The 21,509-nt window shown below is 36.7% G+C and overlaps 2 protein-coding genes across 2 annotated transcripts; one reads left to right on the top strand and one right to left on the bottom strand.

Moving 5' to 3' along the window:
- Positions 1 to 1,328: 1,328 nt before the first annotated feature.
- Positions 1,329 to 6,818, top strand: LOC139976414 (toll-interacting protein-like). Its single transcript, XM_071985158.1, has 6 exons — positions 1,329 to 1,486; positions 2,595 to 2,774; positions 3,086 to 3,268; positions 4,014 to 4,166; positions 5,199 to 5,307; positions 5,890 to 6,818. Exons 1-6 carry the CDS (start codon positions 1,451 to 1,453, stop codon positions 6,135 to 6,137), a joined length of 909 nt encoding a protein of 302 aa, XP_071841259.1. The 5' UTR covers positions 1,329 to 1,450; the 3' UTR covers positions 6,138 to 6,818.
- A 3,790-nt stretch (positions 6,819 to 10,608) lies between these two features.
- Positions 10,609 to 21,146, bottom strand: LOC139976339 (hsp90 co-chaperone Cdc37-like). Its single transcript, XM_071985061.1, has 10 exons — positions 20,989 to 21,146; positions 19,990 to 20,123; positions 17,719 to 17,785; positions 17,046 to 17,141; positions 16,722 to 16,838; positions 15,542 to 15,700; positions 14,529 to 14,644; positions 13,851 to 13,983; positions 13,268 to 13,342; positions 10,609 to 12,141 (listed from the first exon to the last, which is right to left on the bottom strand). Exons 1-10 carry the CDS (start codon positions 21,025 to 21,027, stop codon positions 11,917 to 11,919), a joined length of 1,161 nt encoding a protein of 386 aa, XP_071841162.1. The 5' UTR covers positions 21,028 to 21,146; the 3' UTR covers positions 10,609 to 11,916.
- Between the last annotated feature and the right edge of the window lie 363 nt (positions 21,147 to 21,509).

Genomic DNA, 21,509 nt, shown 5'->3' with positions numbered 1-21,509 from the left:
AACTTAGAGCTATTCTGATCGAGTAGTTGTTCAACTGGGTCTACTCTGTCTTGGGAACTAGAATTATAGTGTCTTCCATCTCTGCTCTAACCGAGCAGTAAGCATTGACATGTAGACGAGCAGCCCTCATCATATCTGCCCCTAATCCAACACCATTTTTTTTTTGATCGAACAAATTTAGTTTAATCATGTGTTTTGTTTCAATGATGATTAGATGAATTATACATAAACTCTAAGATTTAAATCTTGGAGTTTATGTGTAATTCATCTATCCATATGCCTGGTGCGATTTTTTTCAGTTACATTGTAGCTAGGTCGTGTTGTATGTCGTCAAAGCATATTCTAGCAAATGCAATTTGGCTCGGATCAAGAAATAAAAAAAAAATGTGTGAAAGTCATTCCAGACGTTTAGCTTACCATACTTAAAATACAAATGAATATCTCAAAACAATAAAAACTGGCGGGGTGAAATATGTTATTATTCACACGTGCTGGGGGCCATGTTAAAACGAATTGGTTCATGTTATTTCTATTTTTGCTTATGTCACTTATATATGGGGCCAACATAATTATAGGCGAATGATGGGTCCAATTAACTTCCAACAAAACAAAATGATCGACGAAGGTCCATGCATGTGGGGGGACAAAAGCAGTGGCGTAGGAAGGTACTTAGTTTGAGTGGGGGGGCTGAAGACTGATGGCCGGCCTGGAATTTTTTGCATTTCCAGGTAGCCTCAGATGCAATTTGGTGCAATATAGCACACTTCAACACCCACTCCATTTTGTAAACTTAATTTTGTATTTTCACCAGGCCTTAGATGCAATTTGGTGCTCCAAATGAGATTTTTTTTCTCATTTGGAAATGAAAAAGGGGTTTTCTGACTTGCGAAGCGGGGGGGGGGGGCGGAATGATACTTCCGCCCCTCCACATTTTTCACTGGGGGGGCTGGCGCCCCCCAGCCCCCCCCCCCCCCGGTTCCTACTCCCTTGGACAAAAGTTGAAATTGACTAGCGTTGCAATTAGCGTTAGCACTGGGCCAAACCTGATCACTATTCCTCACGTAACCACTTTGACACCACTTTGATCCTTACGCGGATCATTGCATGTTGGCCTGTCTAGGCTGTCTAATAAAAGTCTTAGCCAAGTCGTTTTATATATCTTTTCCTCTCGTGCAAAGAATACATGCCTTAGAGTCCGTAGCACGAAAATGTAAAAAAAAATGTCTCGGACCAATTAATTACGCATATTCCAGTTTTTTTTTTGTGACACCCCGCTTGGAATAACTTATTCAGGATTCTCAGTTGTGGTTACTCCGTAAAATAGGCTAGATTGTTACTTACGTACTTACGTCGTCTACGTCTGTAATAGCTACTCAAAAGTTACATGCACGATAACGGAAGTTAAGGTTTGGGGTATATAAATAATAAAGGAAAACTTTCCATTAGCATAATGGCAGCTACCACTCCATCTTCCAGAAGGGACCAGGTAGAGTGAATTATTAAGATTTGTGAAACAAATAAGTAATCATTTTGCATCAACTACTTATTGTCACAATGACGTAGGCTCTGCTGACATGTATTGTTATTCAGTACAAAATGTCTTCTTCCTTGTACTTCGTATGATACCTTTATAATTGGTAGTGGTTTCACGACTAGCCTATCACATGAGTAATGAAATGAATCATGGAATGAGTGCAATTATAGGTGTAATACATATCTAATATGAAGCAGACTTGACTGAACATCAGAGTACTCTTAGTATTTAATTAAATCCAATAATTTAAATTGTTGTCATTAGTGATGTAAATGTGTAAATGGTTCATTATGCATTCAACCTAAAAGCCAAATTGGCCTATAGGCTAGTCCTAGTAAGTACTAAGTAGTATACTTGTAAGAAGTAGCTGGCCTCCGGGCATACATAGCTGAAGCCTAATTTTCTATGTACACAGGCCTTTAGTCACATATATGGTAAGACTGTGAACAATTGTTCGTTTAACCTGTGCCCTGAATTATACAGCAAGGCTGCAGATTTATCTTTACTACTTAAATACAAAATTACCTTTTAAAATCAGATAAATTACAATGTAGGCTAGGCCTAGCTTAACACTTGAGCCTATACCTAGGCCTTCTTCTAAAGGTCTCGAGTCAAAATGCATGGAAGCAAGGAGAGATTTTAGAGAGGATAGAGAAAATAAGAAATTACTGTTCACCACCATATAGCTCAGAAGAGACTGTGGAATATATATCCAGTACATCTATTTAAACTTTGATGGTGCAGACCATCAGTCAGTTTACAAATAACAGTTAACAGACAGTTTTGTATGCTTCCTCCCTTAACCTAGTGTTAACCTAAGTGCTGGGCAGATAACACTTGTGGCATGTATTCCTTATTTGCCCGGCAGCTTGGTAATTAGTGAAAGTGTGATGCCTTATTCCCCTTGACTAGCTCTTTTTGCCCCATTTGTTTTGAGTTTGATAGCTTCGGTCTATAGCACCTAAATATTTCCACCAGTAGGCCTATCAATACTAGATTTCCAAACTGCTCTGAGTACGAAATGTAGTACAAAGTAGTTTATACGTTTTCTACTTGGCAGGTGATGATCGGATCGCTCCCAGAAGATTTCCTTCGAGTAGATCCATCCGTACCTACAAACCAACAAACACCACAGCAGCAACAGATAAACCACGATGAGCAAACAGCTAGGGCCATACAGTATGGTGGTACTGGTACTGGAGCTAACACCATGGGTCGGCTTAGTATCACATGTATGCAGGTAAACATTACATTTCATTTTAAAAATTGGATAAAACTTTCTCCACAAACAATTGAGGTGTTTGAGAATGTGTTTTATATATGGCAGTTTTTGCAGTTTTATGACAGGTTAAAATATGGCTGGAGGGAATCATTTCTTTTATTACAGTTTGTATCGCCCAATTAATAACTACTCTCGTTTTCAAAATTTCATAATAACTTTAATACATAACTGGATTCGTGTTTGATATTCTGTTTGATAATTAAATCCTTAACAAGTATTTCGACTAAAATTTCAGTCTTTGTATATTGTATTTTCTATTGTGTTTCCAGGCAAAGCTTGCTAAGAACTATGGTGTGACCAGAATGGATCCATACTGCCGAATCAGAATAGGCCATGCAGTGTTTGAAACACCGACAGATATGAATGGAGCCAAGAACCCAAGGTGGAACAAGACCATACAGTGCAACTTGCCTCCTGGTGTCGATGCCATACACTTAGAAATATTCGATGAGGTCAGTGATGAATATCCTATTACTAGGATTCTGACTCACTCTCAGCACTCTGGATAAATATATATTTCAGAATCTAGTTGAGCCGAGTGAATTGTATGCTAAGCCTAATAGCAGGGTAGGCCGCAGAATACTCAGGGTGGAAATACAACTAGAGCTATAAACAGATACTGTGGGAGGTGATGAAAATAAACACTGTGTCAAATGTTAAACTTGACCAACTTGGAAATGTAGCTGATTGAACTTTATATTCACTCTGTCAGGCATATAAACAACTTTGACATCAATAGACTTGTTGCTGTAAATGTTATCATCTGGTGTTGCCCCAATCAGACCAGTTTTACATTGTGATAGCTTGCTAGGTCATTCTAACCGAGTCATGTCATTCTGTCTCAAATAATTGGATTCTCTTCAATCCAACTCAGAGATATAACTTTGTTAAAATACTTGGCTACTCTTAATCAATGAGTTATCAACCTCAACACAGAAAAACGATTTGTCCCACAAATTTTAATGAATTGGTTTGCTCTGTTTGCAAGTTACACAATTTTATTGCCCTGTGATGTGGTTCTGTTTTGACAGATTATATTTTCAGATATGAGGTCACTTCATAAACGGTTACTGAATCGTACCAAATGGTTTCTATCGAATTCAGTGGAAACTGCAACCATTAAAACTTTTCTCAAGTTTCACTCGATGAGGAGGATGTATTGTAATTCTTAATGTTTCTTTATTTTCCATCTCACAGAAAGCATTCACAACAGATAACAGAATCGCTTGGACGTTGGTTCAGCTGCCACAAATGATCTTCAACGGAGAAAGCAAAGAAGACTGGTATCCACTCTCTGGGAAGCAAGGAGAGGACAAAGAAGGAATGATAAATCTAGTCTTAGCTTACCAGGTATAACCTTTGACATCAAACATACATAATTCAACATTTACAATCATTTTTTCCATCCTCTTTGTGTATCTCCCGGCTTTTAATATACAATGTTTTTCATCCAACTTGGAAGTTTCGTAACATTTCGATATTAGACTTCTGCTCCGCCTTATTTGCAGGCCTCCAGATCAATTTATTTATTGGCTGAGCAATTGGAACTATGCCATTTGTTGGTTGGAAGGAAACAGGCACTTGCAGGTATTTGCCAGAAGACATTAAGAACATAATCACATGATATTAAAGGTGGAGAGCAAATTGTCAGTAAAAGAAAGATTGGCATGATTTTTGTACCTAACATAAGCCTCCTATTATAGCTTAAATTATCAACAAATATTATTGGTTTACCTTCATAGTCTTGTCCTGTAATTCAGGAAAATGCCAGTGAGAAGTTAATTTTAGCCAAGTAGATGTTTTATTCCCTTGCATTGGTTTGCAGGTGGGTAACATTGTGAAATATTAGGTCTGTTCTTTCAACTTAATCCAGCCATTTTCATCCCATGGGTCTCTGCGTTCATCTACAATAAACCTCTTATGAAATCAAATCGACCCTTGCAGCTCCTCGATTTTTGGAATAAACTGACATGAAACAGCCCCCGATGTCATCACTTTTGAAAGGGCTGAACTTGACCTTGGTGACCTAGTTTTCAATGGTTGCAAACTGTCCTAAATCATGGGCAAAATTTTCCCACTTGATTGGTTACATTTGTTACAAATGGGCAATTTTAGTAGCGAATCACAGCAAGCTGCGGATTGCCGGTCCAGCTGAAATGTCATGTTGAGTTTCCCCAGTTTAACACTGGGAATATCTTGATCCATCATAACCAATCATAACCTTCAGCGTACCGTAAGGCCATCCAGGATTTCTTTATATTTAAGACTGTAGAGTCTGGTTGGGTCACATTCAGTTGAGCAGTGTGCAGACGGCTTAACAGAACTATTCAAATATAGTCATAAATATGATTGTTGTTTCGTTGTTTGTTTTCTCTTACATAGCAAGTGCCAGTGATGCCTATGATGTATGCCCCTCAACCACAGATGGTTTACACCCAGCAAATACCGATGGTGATGCCTGGCTACGGCTATATGGCTGCTCCCGTTGCAAGTATGTAACTTACCCTTATTGATACTTAACAACAATATTCCTAAACCCCTTAATCTGTCTGTCTTAACGCATTGCCCCATTCAGTCTGCCTCTTCAGAGGTTCCTGCCAGGATTAATCAGTGTAAAAGTAAGTTGGCCTAACGTTTCGATCCTAGCAGGATCTTCTTCTCAAGTAAATCCTGCTAGGATCGAAACATCAGTCCAACATACTTTTACTTACACATTCTCTTACACAGGCTCTTTAGTGGATAAGCAGTTTGCTAACAGTTTCATTTTATTAGGATTAATAAGTTGTAGCTGACTTTCATAAGCTATATTCTACCTGCATAAGTAATAGATATGCTGTTTGTAACTTTGTAAACACCTTCTCTTGACAAGCAACTTGTGTTTTCTGCCTCCTCTTAGCAAAATTTATTGAAGTTACAAATGAAACCCTCTACCAATTAAATCCCAAATGTTAATTTTAGCTATAAAATAAGTTTTTTTTCTGTTTCTAATATATAACATTGACTCGTTGATTTAAATACTTGTATTTCTTGTTCTCTTATCATTTTCTTTCTTTGTTTTGTACTTTTTTGTTAGCTTATCCTCCAGCAGGTTACCCTCCACCTATGGCATATCCACAAGTACCCCAGCAACCCCAAATGGTACCACAGCAACCTCCACAGGTCCAGCAACAAGCACCCCAAGGTGCCCCTATCACACAGGCTGACCTCCAGAGCATCCAGGAGATGTTCCCTAACATGGATTCCGAGGTTATACGGTCGGTATTAGAAGCCAACCGAGGCGACAAGGGTGCAACAGTCAACTCCCTACTGTCCATGACTTAAAGCACGACTTCTGTTTACTTTTTAAAACAATGCCTATAAATACTCCATTGAACAATCATTTTTATTCCCCACTATCAACATGTCTTTCTACCTCTTACACACATAACCAAGAAACAAATATATTTCCAATTAAGTGTGGTGAGTGTATTAAAGCAAACAATTCATTTTGGCGTCTGAGAAACTCATTTTGACAGAACCTCTATCAATTCAACAAATAGTATTTGAAAAATAAAATGTCAAAAGTTAGGGCAGTATTCCTTTAAGCACAAAATGCTTTCAGCACTCAGTGGTTATCTCGCATGTTGTAATATCAATGCCTCGGAAAGCGTCACAAATATAAATATCTAAGACATTCGTGAACATGACCTTCGTGGATTCAAAGAAGCATGTTGACAATGCGTTGTGGGTTACAAATGTAAATTTGGCAGGGGGATTGAGCTTGTCAACAATCAATTTGGTATTTCTTTCACTTTTGCCCCGTTGTCATTTTGTCTTCTGTGTACCAATAATTCATTCATGTTAGTCCATGGCATATCACCACTTTTCTTCGTTTTATTCATTTAATTTGCAATTTATCTAGTAACTTTGTTACTCTAAATTTTCGTTTTGTAATCTATATTTGATTTCACTGATGAGTGGTAAATGGCAGCAATTTAATGAAATGTCCACAGAATAAGCCAATGCCTATAAACAAAAAGATGGATAAATAACGAGACCCCTAAATTGCTTTTCAGTTTTACTTAATACTTTCATCAGTTTATATTTAGAATGTGGTGCTTGTTTTATAATTTTGGTCTGTGGTATCCATGACAACTCACCAACAATAAGTCTGCCTCCTTTTCTGCTTGAATAATTATGGTTGGAAGGCTTTTTGAGAAAATGAATCAAATTAGACAGTTTTGTACTTTTTGGTAGGTGGTGGTTGGTGAGAGCACCAAACTCATTTAGATACAAAAATTGAGATTAGGAAAAATGTGTTAAACCTTTCATAAATTGTTAATTTTTAAAAACCAATATTAAGAAGGGCAAAGCTCATCAGAAATGGTCATAAACAACAAAGCATAGGCAGGGCTTAAGAATTGCATGAACTTGTCAAGTAAAACAATTTTGGTATATTTCTTTTTTTTAGATGAAAACATGGAATCGATAAAAGCTTGTCATAGTACTGTCAGTTACTTGGAATGAATGTGTCAGTGTTTTGTAGCAGACCTTTAGCAGATTATAAAGTAGGAATCTGGTCTGGCAAAATGGTTTTCACTGAGAGCTCTGAGGTGTATGGGAGGTGATGTAAATTAACGTTAATGCAACTAGTTCAGGTTAGGAGACCGATCGCAACAAAGGTATTAACTGATCAGACACCCTGTAATATGTCGATCAGGAATGAACATCCATCTATTGATCTCTTTTGTCAATGTGTCATAGAAATTTTAAAATGTCACTTTCCATAATCCATTCATGCTTTTAAATCATTTCCACTCGATTGACAACGTTTTTATGGATGCCTCGATTAAACTTATGCATGGCCTGTTTTGACATGACGTTGTACATTCCTTAGTTGTGGTTTAGAGTTAACAGTGGTCTGCATTTTTATTTCACGACCAATAGCCACTGTTTTGATGCTTTGAAATTGCGAATCAATCCATCAATCAATCAATACATATCTATATTTCTGCTATGGCAAAATCATTTCACAGAGTGTAACAAATCAATGCTGATGAGAGTAAAGGCCTAGTCATAGCCATAATGGGGTCATAAGGGGTCCTATGTAAAAAGTGGTGGCATCAGTGCCTCATTCAAAATTTAAAGTCTACTGAGTGATATTTTAGTTTAAACAACAAACAAATGATAAATGGCATCATTGATTCGGTCCATGACAGTTCTAACTTGATAAATATTGATAAATATTCCACTTGTGTATGGGGTAAAACAAGTTAGTTGCCGTAGTACATTGCAGCAAAAATGTGATCAAAATGTCACATGACTCACTAGAGCAATTTGACTTTTGAATCTTGGTAGAGTTTCTGTCAGACAGTGGACTGGTCTCTCATTAGCGATTCCAGTCCTTTGAAGCAAGGATTTATACACCTTAAGTTTTTGTGTTATCGATAATTGCATGCCTTATAAATACTCATTGTAATTTGTCAATGTCCATTTTATATATATATATATAACTGTGTATGCATGCAGAATAGTTTTTTGCAATATGGTGTGGTCCATTTTAGTAAGAAGGAAGCAGGAACTTGCGAAGAAGCCTCATTGGCTTATCAAAGCCGCAAGCTGACCAAAGTCAGTCTCTTAGATTCATATTTAACGTCCATGATTATAAATTGTCGACAACTCTGTAACTGGATGACATACATAAATCTTGGAGTGACTCGAACTGGGGACCTTTTGATTGGATGGCACCGGCGTTAACCACTGAGCTAACACTCCAAATTGCATAATCCAGTAAATGTATGCAGAACATCCATTTGAAATATGTAAAGGGACAGAACTTTACAGCAGATACCATGTATTCATGTTGTGATTTTAGTTCAGTGCACCCACAATTTTTGTTTTCTTGTAGAACATCTGAGTAACACTAAATCTAACATAATTATTAGCTTAGGAAGAGTAAGTAAGGATGAATTTTAAATCTTTTGAGAACTATGATAGAAATGATTTCTTTGTTTTTGTTTAAATCTTAATTAGCTGTATACTTTAATGCTCATTACTGAACTCTTTGGGGGGGGGGGGGTGCTCTTCGTTGCTCTGTAACCAAACTAGGACCAAGTTCAAGTTTTATTTTTGATGAATTTGAATCCTTTACAATATACTATAAGTGGCATGCATACCAAAAAAATTAAGAAGTTCTTGGCAGATATTAGAAAATTGAAATTTTAAAATATTTTTTGGATAAAAATAACTGTCATTCTTTTTATTTTAATTGTCATTTTTACACCAATTCCAAAGTTTTAGATTGCTGGATCATAATTTAAGAGTAAATTTTTGAGAATGTGTGGTGGGCGTTGGTTTAATGTGATCATTTAGTATGCAACTATATCAGATGAATTAATTGAGCTCATGTTCAGGTCTGATGATTTTTATAATCCATGTACATACATAGCACAGTCACTGCAGGTTAAACTATTCAACCTACTTTCTGGAGAAGACCAAAAAACTGTCCATACTTTTAGATCACCGAGTCTTCTACAAACTTGTTGGTAATTCAAGTCAAGCCACCGCACCCAGTTGGGACAATGCCACACTAAGTCCCACCCACTTGGGGGGGGGGGGGGGTGGGGTTTTATGAAACAGTGAATTTTGAGGGAGTATGGTAGCATGACATAGAATGATCTGTAAACAGTAACAACCCTGATAGGTTTATAATTAAAAACATGTCAATTTTGATGACAGAAAAAAAAGGAGTTACATTTCCACAATGGCAAGGTATGAGACAGCTAGAACACACTTGTTTCTTTATTCTACCTGACCATCCATACTGCAGACTCTTACTTCTGGTTGGTGGTGCAGTGCTTCTTTGAGATGTTAGGTCCAACTAGTCTTGCCCTGTCCCAATTTTGTGTTGGTTGTAGTGCACTTAACAAGGGTAGTTTGTGTCATAAAAACATATTCATTAATAAAAACAATAAATTAACTAGATTGTGCGGGTGGGAAATGATTTGTATAAGCCCTGTTTAAACTGCTATCAAAATTCTGCTTTGTAAGATATATGGGAGGTCAAGCTCATAGTGGTTTCAAAGGAACTAAAACAAACTAATTCAACCAGATGGAAGTCTATTATAAAAGGTAATGTGGTTTGTGATTTGAAATGGAAATATTGTACACATTAAAAATTGTGGAACTTTATAGGGATATGGTGAATAACATTCAGGTACTACTGTACTTGTAATGTTGCGATTTATTGTAAATGTGTTAAGTATAAAATTATGGGGATTAAGGCTAAATTTACGATGAATAAAAATAAATGATACTTTTCAATATGTACTTACAGATCTGGAATATGATATTTTAGAATGGTGACATGAATATATATGAAACCCAAAGAAATAAATGTACTGAATCATGTCTGGTTTTATCTGCTTTGAGTTAACATTAAGTTGATTTCCTTTTAGTGTGTAAAATATAGCTCATTTGAAGTCCTTGGTACACATGGCCCCCATACAGATACAGAAAATAGTTCAGTCTGAAAGTGGGAGGGGTGGGGGGAGGTTCTTCAGTTGGACATGTGACTATGCTTGAGGGGAGGGGAGAAGGATGGACAAATCATTAAAGTTATTTCCAGCACTTGAGCTGGTGCAAATATAATATGACACTATCCAATGTTTTGAAATAATTATTTCAGACATGAAAGTTTTATCTCTCTTTCATGATGTAAGTGGGTAATTGTATTATGTCTCACATTCAAGAAGATGATGGCTTTACTTTCATGCAGTCAATAGTAAACCCCAAAATATTAAGAGCAAACAACTTCAAACTTTAGCTCTCTCTATTTTCAATAAACAATAGGAATAAAGTGAGTTGAAATTAGAGCAATCTTTTGGGCAAGACAAAAGTTCTGACAACTCTTTCTAGAAATGATCACACAAAAAACCAGAAATGATATAGTAAAGGTTGATTAACGTAGCAACATACCAGCATAGCAACATACCAGCATAGTAACATACCAGCATAGCAACATACCAGCATAGCAACATACCAGCATAGCAACTCTGCCAAATTTTGTTACATGTTGTTAAAGTGAAAGCTATAACATATAGATGAGAATTACTAGCACTATGGTAATTCATATTGTGGTATCTACCTTACTATACAACATAATCACATATTACCCACATATCATTAAAGGTTCACTTGCAATACAATTTATAAATGAAGTAACCTGCAGTATATTTCATCATTGTGAGGTAACCTACACACTAGGGTACCTACCTTCATACTATACAACATAATGACATGTTACCTTCATATATATCATTATGTAACTTGCACTGTTACATATCATAAGGTAATATTATTGCCTTATTATTGATAATGAAGTAACCTACAAAACTTTTTATCTTAGTGAGGTGGCCTACCTTACTAAAAAACTCATAGTCACATCTTACCTTCATAACTATTATAAGGTAACATGAATTATAATATCACACTAAGGTAACCTGCATTACTTCTATTAATGAAAAAAAGTACTTCTGTATGATCTTTATCATTGCGAGGTGACCTAGGTAACAATATGACAATACTGTCACAGACCTTACTAGATTAAGGTAACGTGAGGTCTCATACACATTGTTTGATGTGGTCATGTGATGAGGTCACATGACACATTGTATGATGTGGTCATGTGATGAGGTCACATGACACATTGTATGATGTGGTCAAGTGATGAGGTCACATGACACATTGTATGATGTGGTCATGCGATGAAGTCACATGACACATTGTTTGATGTGGTCATGTGATGAGGTCATATGACACATTGTATGATCTCTGAAATTTCACTACACACTGCTGATTTTCAAATGCAAGATTCTTCGTGACAAACAGAAGTTATTTGCTCACATTCTCTTAAAAAAGTTACGGAAATGTGCATGTCGTTGCAAAAACTGGTTGGATAAGACACAGAAACAGTATCTTTTGTGTTAATCCTTAGACTTAGCTATCCTCATATAGTAAATCCTTATAGTTAAAGGTGTACACTGTAAGTTGGTGCAATGCAACTAGTGGGCGCTGTTTAACAGAAGGTGGTGGCACGATTATGTTATTAGTGACCGTGCTGTCAGTGGTCTTTAGCATCCTCATATATTTCATCTTCGTCTTCATCATCCTCCTCCTCATCCTCTTCATCATCCTGTTCGAGGATGGGCTTGGCATCTGGAGAGGGCACCCACAGTCCTGACTTGGCGCACCTGTCCATGTGGTACTTGGCGTCCTTCAGGGTCATCTTCTTCAGTGTCTCTTGCAAGAGAGGGACATCCTGTGTCTCAAAACATTTCTGAAGCTCCTGTGGTATAAACAAAAGAAATATGTCATTTACAAAATTTTAATATATATGATATATATAATATCCACTGATTTTTGTTTCCTTCTGGGGGTGGGGACTGGGAGGGGGGATGGGGATGTCAAAAGGAATCTAAGCAATAGTGTTGGCATGTGTATGTACTGTACTGCATATCTCATAAAAAACATGCCAAGGATTCACTACCTCTGTACCTCGGTACCCAAACACAATTTCACAATCAAAAATGGTTTCATCACAATTTGGGAAAAAAGCTAGTTTTGGGACGATTGGCATTTTTAGAGATGCAATATTGTGTGCCTCGACGTGAAACCAGGAGTAAGAATAAGAATGAGAGTTGCATATATCCTCACATTAATCGTCACAATGATTGACCAAATCTTGTGCAAATTATGAAATATTGGGGGAAACAATTTGAAATTCAACGAATATCCTTGAAGATAAAATTCCCTCAGTATTTGTAATGTTTGACATTGTCATGGTGGGGGCAGGGGCAGGATTGAAAATTAAGGAAAGGCTTTGAAATATTTAATTTCCAAAAAATATTTTGATTATTGAACTGTTTATTCAAATTTCAATTTTTTGTTTAACTTTTATTTATTTACAACTGGTTTGGCTTGGATACTATATCATAAAATGAACTAAATTTAGCCAATATCATTGTAATCACATCCTGTTCAGATCCTAAAACCATAATGTAGTAGTCACTATAATGACGTCTGCTCCAATCTTAACGAGGCACCCTGAGGTACCACCAAAAGGTCTGGATGGGTCTTTCTACAAACTAAGCTCTTTTTAACAATTTGGATGTTCTTATGAAATAGAGGATATTAAACTGGATAACAGCTGTACCAAAGGAGGGTACTGGTAAGAAAAACAATTACCAGAGGCTTTAGACATGGTAGGGAGAGTGCAATTGTTGTGAGGAAGCAGGTAAGTGAGTAGCAAATTTACATCACATATTACAACCCTTCTACTAGTGCAAATGGATTACCTGATGTTTTCTGATCATGTCCTATAATATTAATGTATTATTTAATTAAAACATTTATAGGCCTGCCAAAATATAAAGCGAGAAAACTGTTTTCATTTCAAATCACAGGAAACTCACAATGGGCAAGGATTCCATAACTTCTATTGGATCCAGACCTCCTGGTCCCAATCGAGCTTTCCTCTCCTCCTCTTCCTATTTTGTTTTTGATAAATCAAAGATGAAAAAAGTTAAAAATTTCTGACTTAGAAGCAGATTGAGCTGATCATGAATATGTTGACAAGTCGGGAGTGGGGGAGAGAGGTGTGGTGGGGGCTGGTGGGGGGGGGAGAGATGGGGAGGCCAAAATACTTAAAACAAGAACTTTATCACATGATTAAAACATGAATTTTATCTGAATGTCTTTTAACAAGTGAGAGTAGATGAAGATTACTAAAACTTGAGCCGTCTTCACTTAAAGCAAGTTGAACCGAAACGGTATATTCACTAGACCAAATGTGCACTGATTAAATCATCTGGTATCGCAGTATCAAAATGCTATGCAAAATAGGCAATTAATTATTCATAGCATTCTTGTACACTAACTCATACCGTTTTTTTTCTGGTACAGTTCTAACATTCCGTGAATTGTATAAAACAACCGGACCAATGTTACGGGTCCGTTCAGTCGGCTCCAGTATAAGTTTACAAGATATTATTTTACCTGCTTGGCTTGTTCCTCGGCCAGTTGTCTTGCCCTCTCTTTACGAGCTACCGCCCTCTCTCGGACTCGGCCTTTGAAGGCCTCCAATTCGTCGGTAAATGCCGTCTGGTACTGTTCCTCTGCCTTTTTCATTCTTGACAAGAACAAATTCAACATGAAGTGGTTTTAATGTTCTGTCTGGGGTTCATTCTTGGGGGGGGGGAGGAGGAGGTGGGAGGAGAGGGAAGGAAGGGGGAAGGAGAGGGGATAGCGAGAAGGAGTGGAGGGGATATTTATTCCGGAAATGAAACAAAACATTCTTGTTGAAGCAAACATATTTGCAAATTTTAGTCAAACTAAGACACCTGGCCTCCTCTTTTTTCTCATCACTGATGGCATATGACTAGCAAATAATGAAATTATGTAACTTCACATTTTTTCATTTGAGTATTAAATGATTCCATAAACATGATTTGGAACACTATACCAACTTTGATCACATTCTTTTATCATCTGAAAGTTTGCATAACTAGTCAAGTTATTTAATGAACTTCATTGATATTTAAACTTCACTATTTTTAATACTTCAGTAAAATGTACCAAAATCAATGCAAAAACCATCCTTTTAACAATTTCTGTCTTCAAGGTTGATTATTCATAATTTTGACGTCATGATGACTATTCGCAGTGGGTGCTTACTTGGTGAAGAATGGTCGAATGCAAGCCCTCGGATCTTCCTTCAAATTCTTAGCTAATTCTAGCAGAAACTGCATTGTGATCGTCTGATGGGCTACCTGGTGCATCAGGTCTGATTTCTATGAAAACAAAAATCAAAAAAATTATGTAATTAAGAAGAAAAATTCTTAATGGAAATTGAACAACATATGCAGATTATACCAGTTTTTCCTTCTGTTTGTTGTCATTTGATTCATGTTCACTGTTCACATAACAAACACAGAAAAGTACATTTTGCTAAAAGATAAGTTACTAAACCATTAATTCGTAAGAATTAAAGATGATATCAGGGAAATAACTTATCCGGTCTCGTATCACAAAAATGCTTTACAAAATGGTCGAGTTGCTACACAGTGTGAACATGTATAGCAGTTTTCCACACAGAACCGACGTACGTGATAGAGAGACAAGACTCCCAGTCTTCAAAACTGCTAGACAAAATTAGAACACTACATTACACCCTGGAGATGAATGGTTCACAAATACATATAAACATAAATGATCATTTCAATATTATAATCTTCAAGCCACATGGGCTTCGATTCCTTCTCTTTTATTCATTTATTGATTGATTGATTGATATATTGATTGATTCATTCATTCATTCATTTCTGTAATGGAGATTGGTTTTGCAAATGTTGAGTCTACACTATGGAACCTCTATAAGAGTGACATTGGTTATCAGTGTCAAACCCTGATAACGATCTATCTCGAAAGAAATGGAAAAAAGGACAAAGAAAAGGCACAAGGCTTCAGATTCCTAGTTTCACTATGACATCATAGATTTACAACATGACGGCTGCCAGATACCACTTCTAAACATCTCCCGAACGGTGCACGATCTTTCTTAACTCCTTGTGGAAGTTCTTCTCCACAACAATCTCTGTTATAAAAGTTAACCATCATAATTGGCGGAATGTGTCCCCCCCCCCCCCCATGCCTCCCTTTAAGATCTTGATGTTTCTTTCGTGACTTACCCCTTCTTCTTCCAGGTCGATACACCAGATGACCAAGTAGTTTGCTGTGAATTCGCAGGCCAGGTGAGTGTGATCTATCATAAACTGTAGACTGTCGTCTAGTCTCTTGTACATGCCAAACTTTTTGATCTCATCCTCGTGTTTCTCAACAAATTTTTTCTGCAATGAAGAGAAGATTGATAGGTGAGATAATGTTTTCAACAAATTTAATTAATTATGTAGGCTTACAGAGATTCTTAGCTTAATATCATGTCAGGTCTGATTATTAAAAGCATCTTAAAAGAGGGATTTGGTTTTGGGGGTTAAAACGGATAATCATTCCCGTAAGAGGAAGTACGTAACTACTGATTCAGGTACAAGAGGGCACTGGTGTGAAATTTCGGTTAAATGTTGTTGTACCTACTCTGAAAAAAAAAAATTGCCACAAATTTTCTTAATACTTTTATATCACGCCAAACACAATCTTTAGCAAAGCAGGTCCTTTACATACTTGATAAAGAATGGAATGTTCTGAAAGTTGGAGTTGAGAACATTTCACAGAAATTATAAATGTACAAAATAAGAACATAACAAAGACAAAGAACTGCTGTCCAAAATTATAAAGCCAAAGAAAATTAAAATGGCATGCTAACGAAGCAAGAAACTTCCACAAGCAACGTCCTACTCTATAATTGCAATTAAAAACAAGAGAGAAATCAAAGCAAAACAAAGAAATAATCAAGAATCTCTACTTGGTAGGTAAATAACTCAGTCAGGAGGCATATTATCCTTTGTTTTGTTTTTTATAGGTTTTGGTCTGTTTAAGTCTTCTCGTGTTTTTACATTTTTGTGTTCGCATTTTACATAATGTTTATTTTTCGTTTGTGTTTTCTAGACTTTTCATTTCTTTGATTTTTCTGTCTTTTCATTTTTGTATTTGTTTTAGGTTTTGTAAAGCGTCTAGAGGCCTTTTGGTACTTGGCGCTATATTAAGAAGTTATTTATATTATATTATATTACGTTCTGTGTTTGACAGATAAAAAAGGAGGGGTGAAGTGTTGGAGCAGAGGTGCCCATTTGCTATGTTTTTTTTTTATTGTTCTAGCATATTTGAAGAGGTGCCCATTTTGTTATATTTCTAGCATATTTTGAAGTCACAACTGATTAATAACTTCTTAGTCTCAAATAGTGCCTTTAGTACCTGTCTCTCCATGCTTTCTTCATCGTTGCTTGGTTCGCTCTCGGGCTCGGGGTACTTGTTGATCAACGTCTTCTGGAAACCTTCCTTGCTGAGAGTGTCCACATTCCAAGGAGTTAACTATGAAGGAACATAAAAATATTCTTCATTACCATTATGATGATATCCATTATCATTATAGAGGGTGCCATTCGTATTAGTTCCCAGTTTTTATATTGACACATTTTGCTATGTCCTACACAAGTTGTGACAGTAACTTGGTGAGAAATTCTTTGAACTTGTTTTAGGAGTTTATCAAGTTTGTTTACAAATTTCAGATTTGTTTACCCTTTCTTTCCTAGCGAGCTCTTCTTCCTTCTCCTTCCATCTCTCCTGGTCATCTTCGAGTTTCTTCAATTCTGCACTCGCTGCAGCAATCTCTGCCTGAGAAGTGTAATGAAGCACAAGAATGGTGGGAAAAGTGATTATGAGCTTTGATGACTTTACAAATAAATCCATCTTTTTGTGCATAGTAAAGCAAACTAATGTAATAATTACTTCTTATAAAGACTTCTTCTGTTATCTTTACTCATACTTCAAGGGTTCACTTGTACCCATTTTCTATTTCTATTCTTAAACATGATGGCCTTTGAACATGAGGGCCTTGGGGTAGATATGCTCTATTGTTACCAAGTTTCCCTCACTTACAATCAGATACACTTACAATAGATGAAGCTCATCCACTATTACATTATGAAAATTTTCTAATATTTCTGGATTATACGACATCTTTTGTTAGAGGGACGATATCTGTTTCTGTAGCATTAATCTGTCGTTCTTTTGTAAAATATCTGTTTTGAGACTGATGCCAACAACACACACAGTTACCTCCAAAGAAAGGGGGGAAAAAATACTTTCATGCTCAAGGCTTTTTGCTCGAGCTTAAAGGGATTTACCATGAAGACAACTTTTCTGTCACTTTGCAAAACTTTATTTGAAAGATGGTAAAATTTTGTAGTACCTCACTAGCATTCTCTTGCTTCAACTTTTCCAAATGGTTTTTAGCCTCCTGTAGTTTATCTAAAGTCCTGAAAGAAGGTTAAACGTAAAGAAAAACATTATTAATTGAGACTATGCATGGTTCATAACTTTATAAATTCAATAAAAGAACATCCTTCAAACTATGAAATAATAATTACTCTTTCCAAGACGTTAGTTTGCTGAAGCAACTTTTGGCCTCGATATTGGGAAATTTCTTGTACGATTTGTTACTCATAAACCATGATAAGGCAGTTGCTTAGCCAGGCCATCAAGAAAATGAAGGCAAAGATGAAGGGGGGGGGGGGGGGGGTTAGTGACTGGGTCAGTTCCTCATATGCAACACCATCTCAATGGGAACACAGGAGACTTTTATGACCAGAAATGATACGTTTCCAATGTGTTAAAAATTTGTCCATGGCGAATGGTGTTGAATTTCACCAAAATATAAATTTTAAAAGGAACTTGTTTTGGTTGAGGTATTAGAATAATTTATAAAACAATTACTGAAATATTAACATAATTTAGGCACCCTGCACTGAGGAGATGATGATGTCATCAATTTGGGGAGAATTAAAAGGAGAATTCTATGGATTTAGTAATGTACTTTATATGTAAAATATCATGAAGACAGGAATTTCTATTTAGGCTATTAAGCCATACTAACACTGGTTCTTTTCTTTAAACTTGCGACTACTTAAATTCTATGTTAAGTCATCCTTCAAAGGTAACTGTGTATCACAGTGTGATATCTCTAATCCTATCACAGTGTAATATCTCTAATCCTATCACAGTGTGATATCTCTACATGATCTATCACTGTCTCAATCTAACTTAGCGATGATCTACAAGGTCAGAACTAATTCCATGCTCCTTACTATTGAGCTATTAAAAATCAAAACTACAGTATGAAATGTGCCCCGAAAAGAGATGAGGGCTGTATTGAAGAAGTTAGCATGCAGTGACCTAGTTAATTCATCTTTGGCTTTGGCTTTGAGTACAAAGTTTCTGTATGCTGCTGTATTGAACAAATCTAACGGTAATGGTAATTACCGACTTTGTGATCGGCGTTATAGTCATCGCCGACTTTGCAATCCATGGTCCCAGACAAAATTTTGCAAGGTCAGTAAGAGTGAATCCATTGTTTCCCTTTTTTGGGAATTCAAAAATTCATCAGGATGAAATTAAGAATATATATTATTTCCTTCAACTCTAGCCCCTTTAAAGCGTTCCTGGAATGATTTTGGTGGAATAACAGATTAGGCAGGGTTAGAAAACCTTGGGATTCCCATGGACATGCTAGCCACTACTGCCAAATTACCACTACGGTTTATAGCAAAGCGGACAACCGAACATGTCTGATACTGTACGTATAATATATATTTCTGTTTATTCTCAAAAGGCCTAAACTCTCTTCCCTGCTGTTAATTCTTCTGGGGGGGGGGGGGGGTTACAGATTTTAGTTTATGGGTACTTTTTTTACTTTCTTTTCTGCGCAGTGATTGTTTGTGAAGGACCTGGAGCCTTCTGCAAGATTTTGCTACACTGAGGTTATGTGCTACCAGATACATTATTGTATCACAGTATTGTATCACAAGACTCTTCAACTCACAATACTGCTTTAGGTACCACTACAATTAGAATAGTGCACATCCCTCTGGAAGGTTAAGCGTCGGAAAATACCCTTAAAGTGACCTACTGGGATTGACAATTTATCGGCATTTTCTGAGTCATCATCATCATTCTTTTTTGATGCTTTGTGGTTGAAGCGGACAAATAAATTACTCATGGTCAAAAAATCTGGAGGATTGAAGGTGAATTAGGGCATCTTAAAAAGAGAGCTAGCAGATGGGTTTGGGAGCACTAGATGCTTAACTTTGAGCTCTTCTACAGTAGCTCAAAATCTAAACAGTCATGGTGGCAAAAATTGAATGTAGTGTGATAGTCCAAGACATCAGCTATCACATGGTGGGTAGAACATGGCAGTTGAAAACTTCTATCTATGGTCTAGCAACCTTGGAGATCGACCAATTTAATGTGTAAGTCTTTACAGCAATTAATTGTCGTGATACACCTTTAAGAGGAATTAAAACTTTATGTTATGTTTTACTTTATTATTATATCGTTATGCAAGTTGAAGATTTTGACTAATTTAGCCAAAATATTCCTGGCATTAACTGGTACCTCATTTTCCCACTTTATAAAGTTTAGCATCAAATGCAACATTAAGATTGAGGGTTTTACAGTAACCTACTGATTTTTTCCAGTCTCAAATTCTTCCTTTTCCTGCTGAGACTTCTCCATTTTGTCAACTCTGGCTTGATGTCGCCACCGAAATAGACTTGGAGTATCCACATTGGGATGGGTTTCGTCCTCATCATCTGAAACCTAAACATAAAAGTAAGCAAAATAAACTTATGTTGAATATTTTGACTTCATGTTAGAAAGAGAGTTTTCCACAATTGCAGTAGTAAAGTCTTTAGTCAAAGGACAAATGTTGTTACTGTAAAATATCCCTAATAAATAAATGGAACAATCTAACCGAAGAAATGCGATACTTGATCCCCAGTTCCTAATCTTCAAACAGCATGAGGGTATGATTACTATATTAATGTATTTAACAGATAGCCTAGAACCCACAGTAGTTACCAAACTGCATCTGCTGAGTAAATTTATGATCTGTCAGAACTTCACAGCTTTTAAGTTTTACATTAGCATGATTTGAAGTATAGTCAGTATTGCGTAGTGTGGAACATTGCGAAAAACTAAGAAAAACACGATTTCACCATGACAACCTACAGCAAGAGCCAATTTCACACAAAAAAACTACGAAGCTACAGTTATTTTCTCTCCAAAATGACCCGTGTGCAAGCAAGTACTTACATATTTGTCAATAAAAGGAAGTTATAGTTTTGGGGTGTTTTAAGGCTTAGGTGTCCGAACTTCGCAATGTCCATGCTACATATGCTAGGCCTATGCCTAGACAGCACAATGGCATCCTGGAAGAAGCCCACTAACTTTAGATGTGAAATATTGGATAATGAAAAAAGACCCTCTCGTCATTTGAAAATTGTTTGGACTCAAATTTAAACCTTTCATTCCTATGTCCATATATCTAGGTTACAAAGGGTTTATTTCGTGGATTTGGTACTCATGCAAATGACAAAAATGCTTCAAGATAGTAGCCTAACGAATATGAAGAGAAAGAAACTGCAAAAGTTACATTTTGGAGCCAAAAAGTTAACATAAATACCTCTATGTGGTCCCACTTGCTGTAGTCGATACGACTCATTGTTTTTCAATCGTTAACCTGAATAAAACTTCTTAATGTCGAGCAAGAATATTCCTTCCGCTTCGTGGTATAGCGCCCGTCGTTATTTTGCGATCAGCGATCTCGTTCCATATGAAGTTTCCAGAAACTGTACAAGTAGACTCGAGGTACCAGTCGCTTTCATCATGTCAGTTTTGCTTTCACGCGGGTGTTGTTGACAAACGCAGGTATCATAATCAGAGCGACTGACGATGAGGCACTTGTCTCAGGACAATGTGTTATGTAAAATAATAATTTCTAAGTGGGGATCCCCAACCAAAAAAAATTAAAATAGTTGTTTGTACAAACTTGTTTTATAGCTGACATATGCTTCAGGTCTGGGGAGGCCCCAACATCTCTTGATTGGCAGTTGACTTCAATGCCCCAACTTGGGTGGGAGTGGGGGTTGGAGAGGGAAGCCAGGTACTCTGTGTAGGTTTAAAATTCATTTCCCCAACTACAGT

This window comes from Apostichopus japonicus, chromosome 1, assembly GCF_037975245.1.
Source record: "Apostichopus japonicus isolate 1M-3 chromosome 1, ASM3797524v1, whole genome shotgun sequence".
Classification (NCBI taxonomy): domain Eukaryota; kingdom Metazoa; phylum Echinodermata; class Holothuroidea; order Aspidochirotida; family Stichopodidae; genus Apostichopus; species Apostichopus japonicus.
This window is presented reverse-complemented; position numbering and strand designations above follow the sequence as displayed.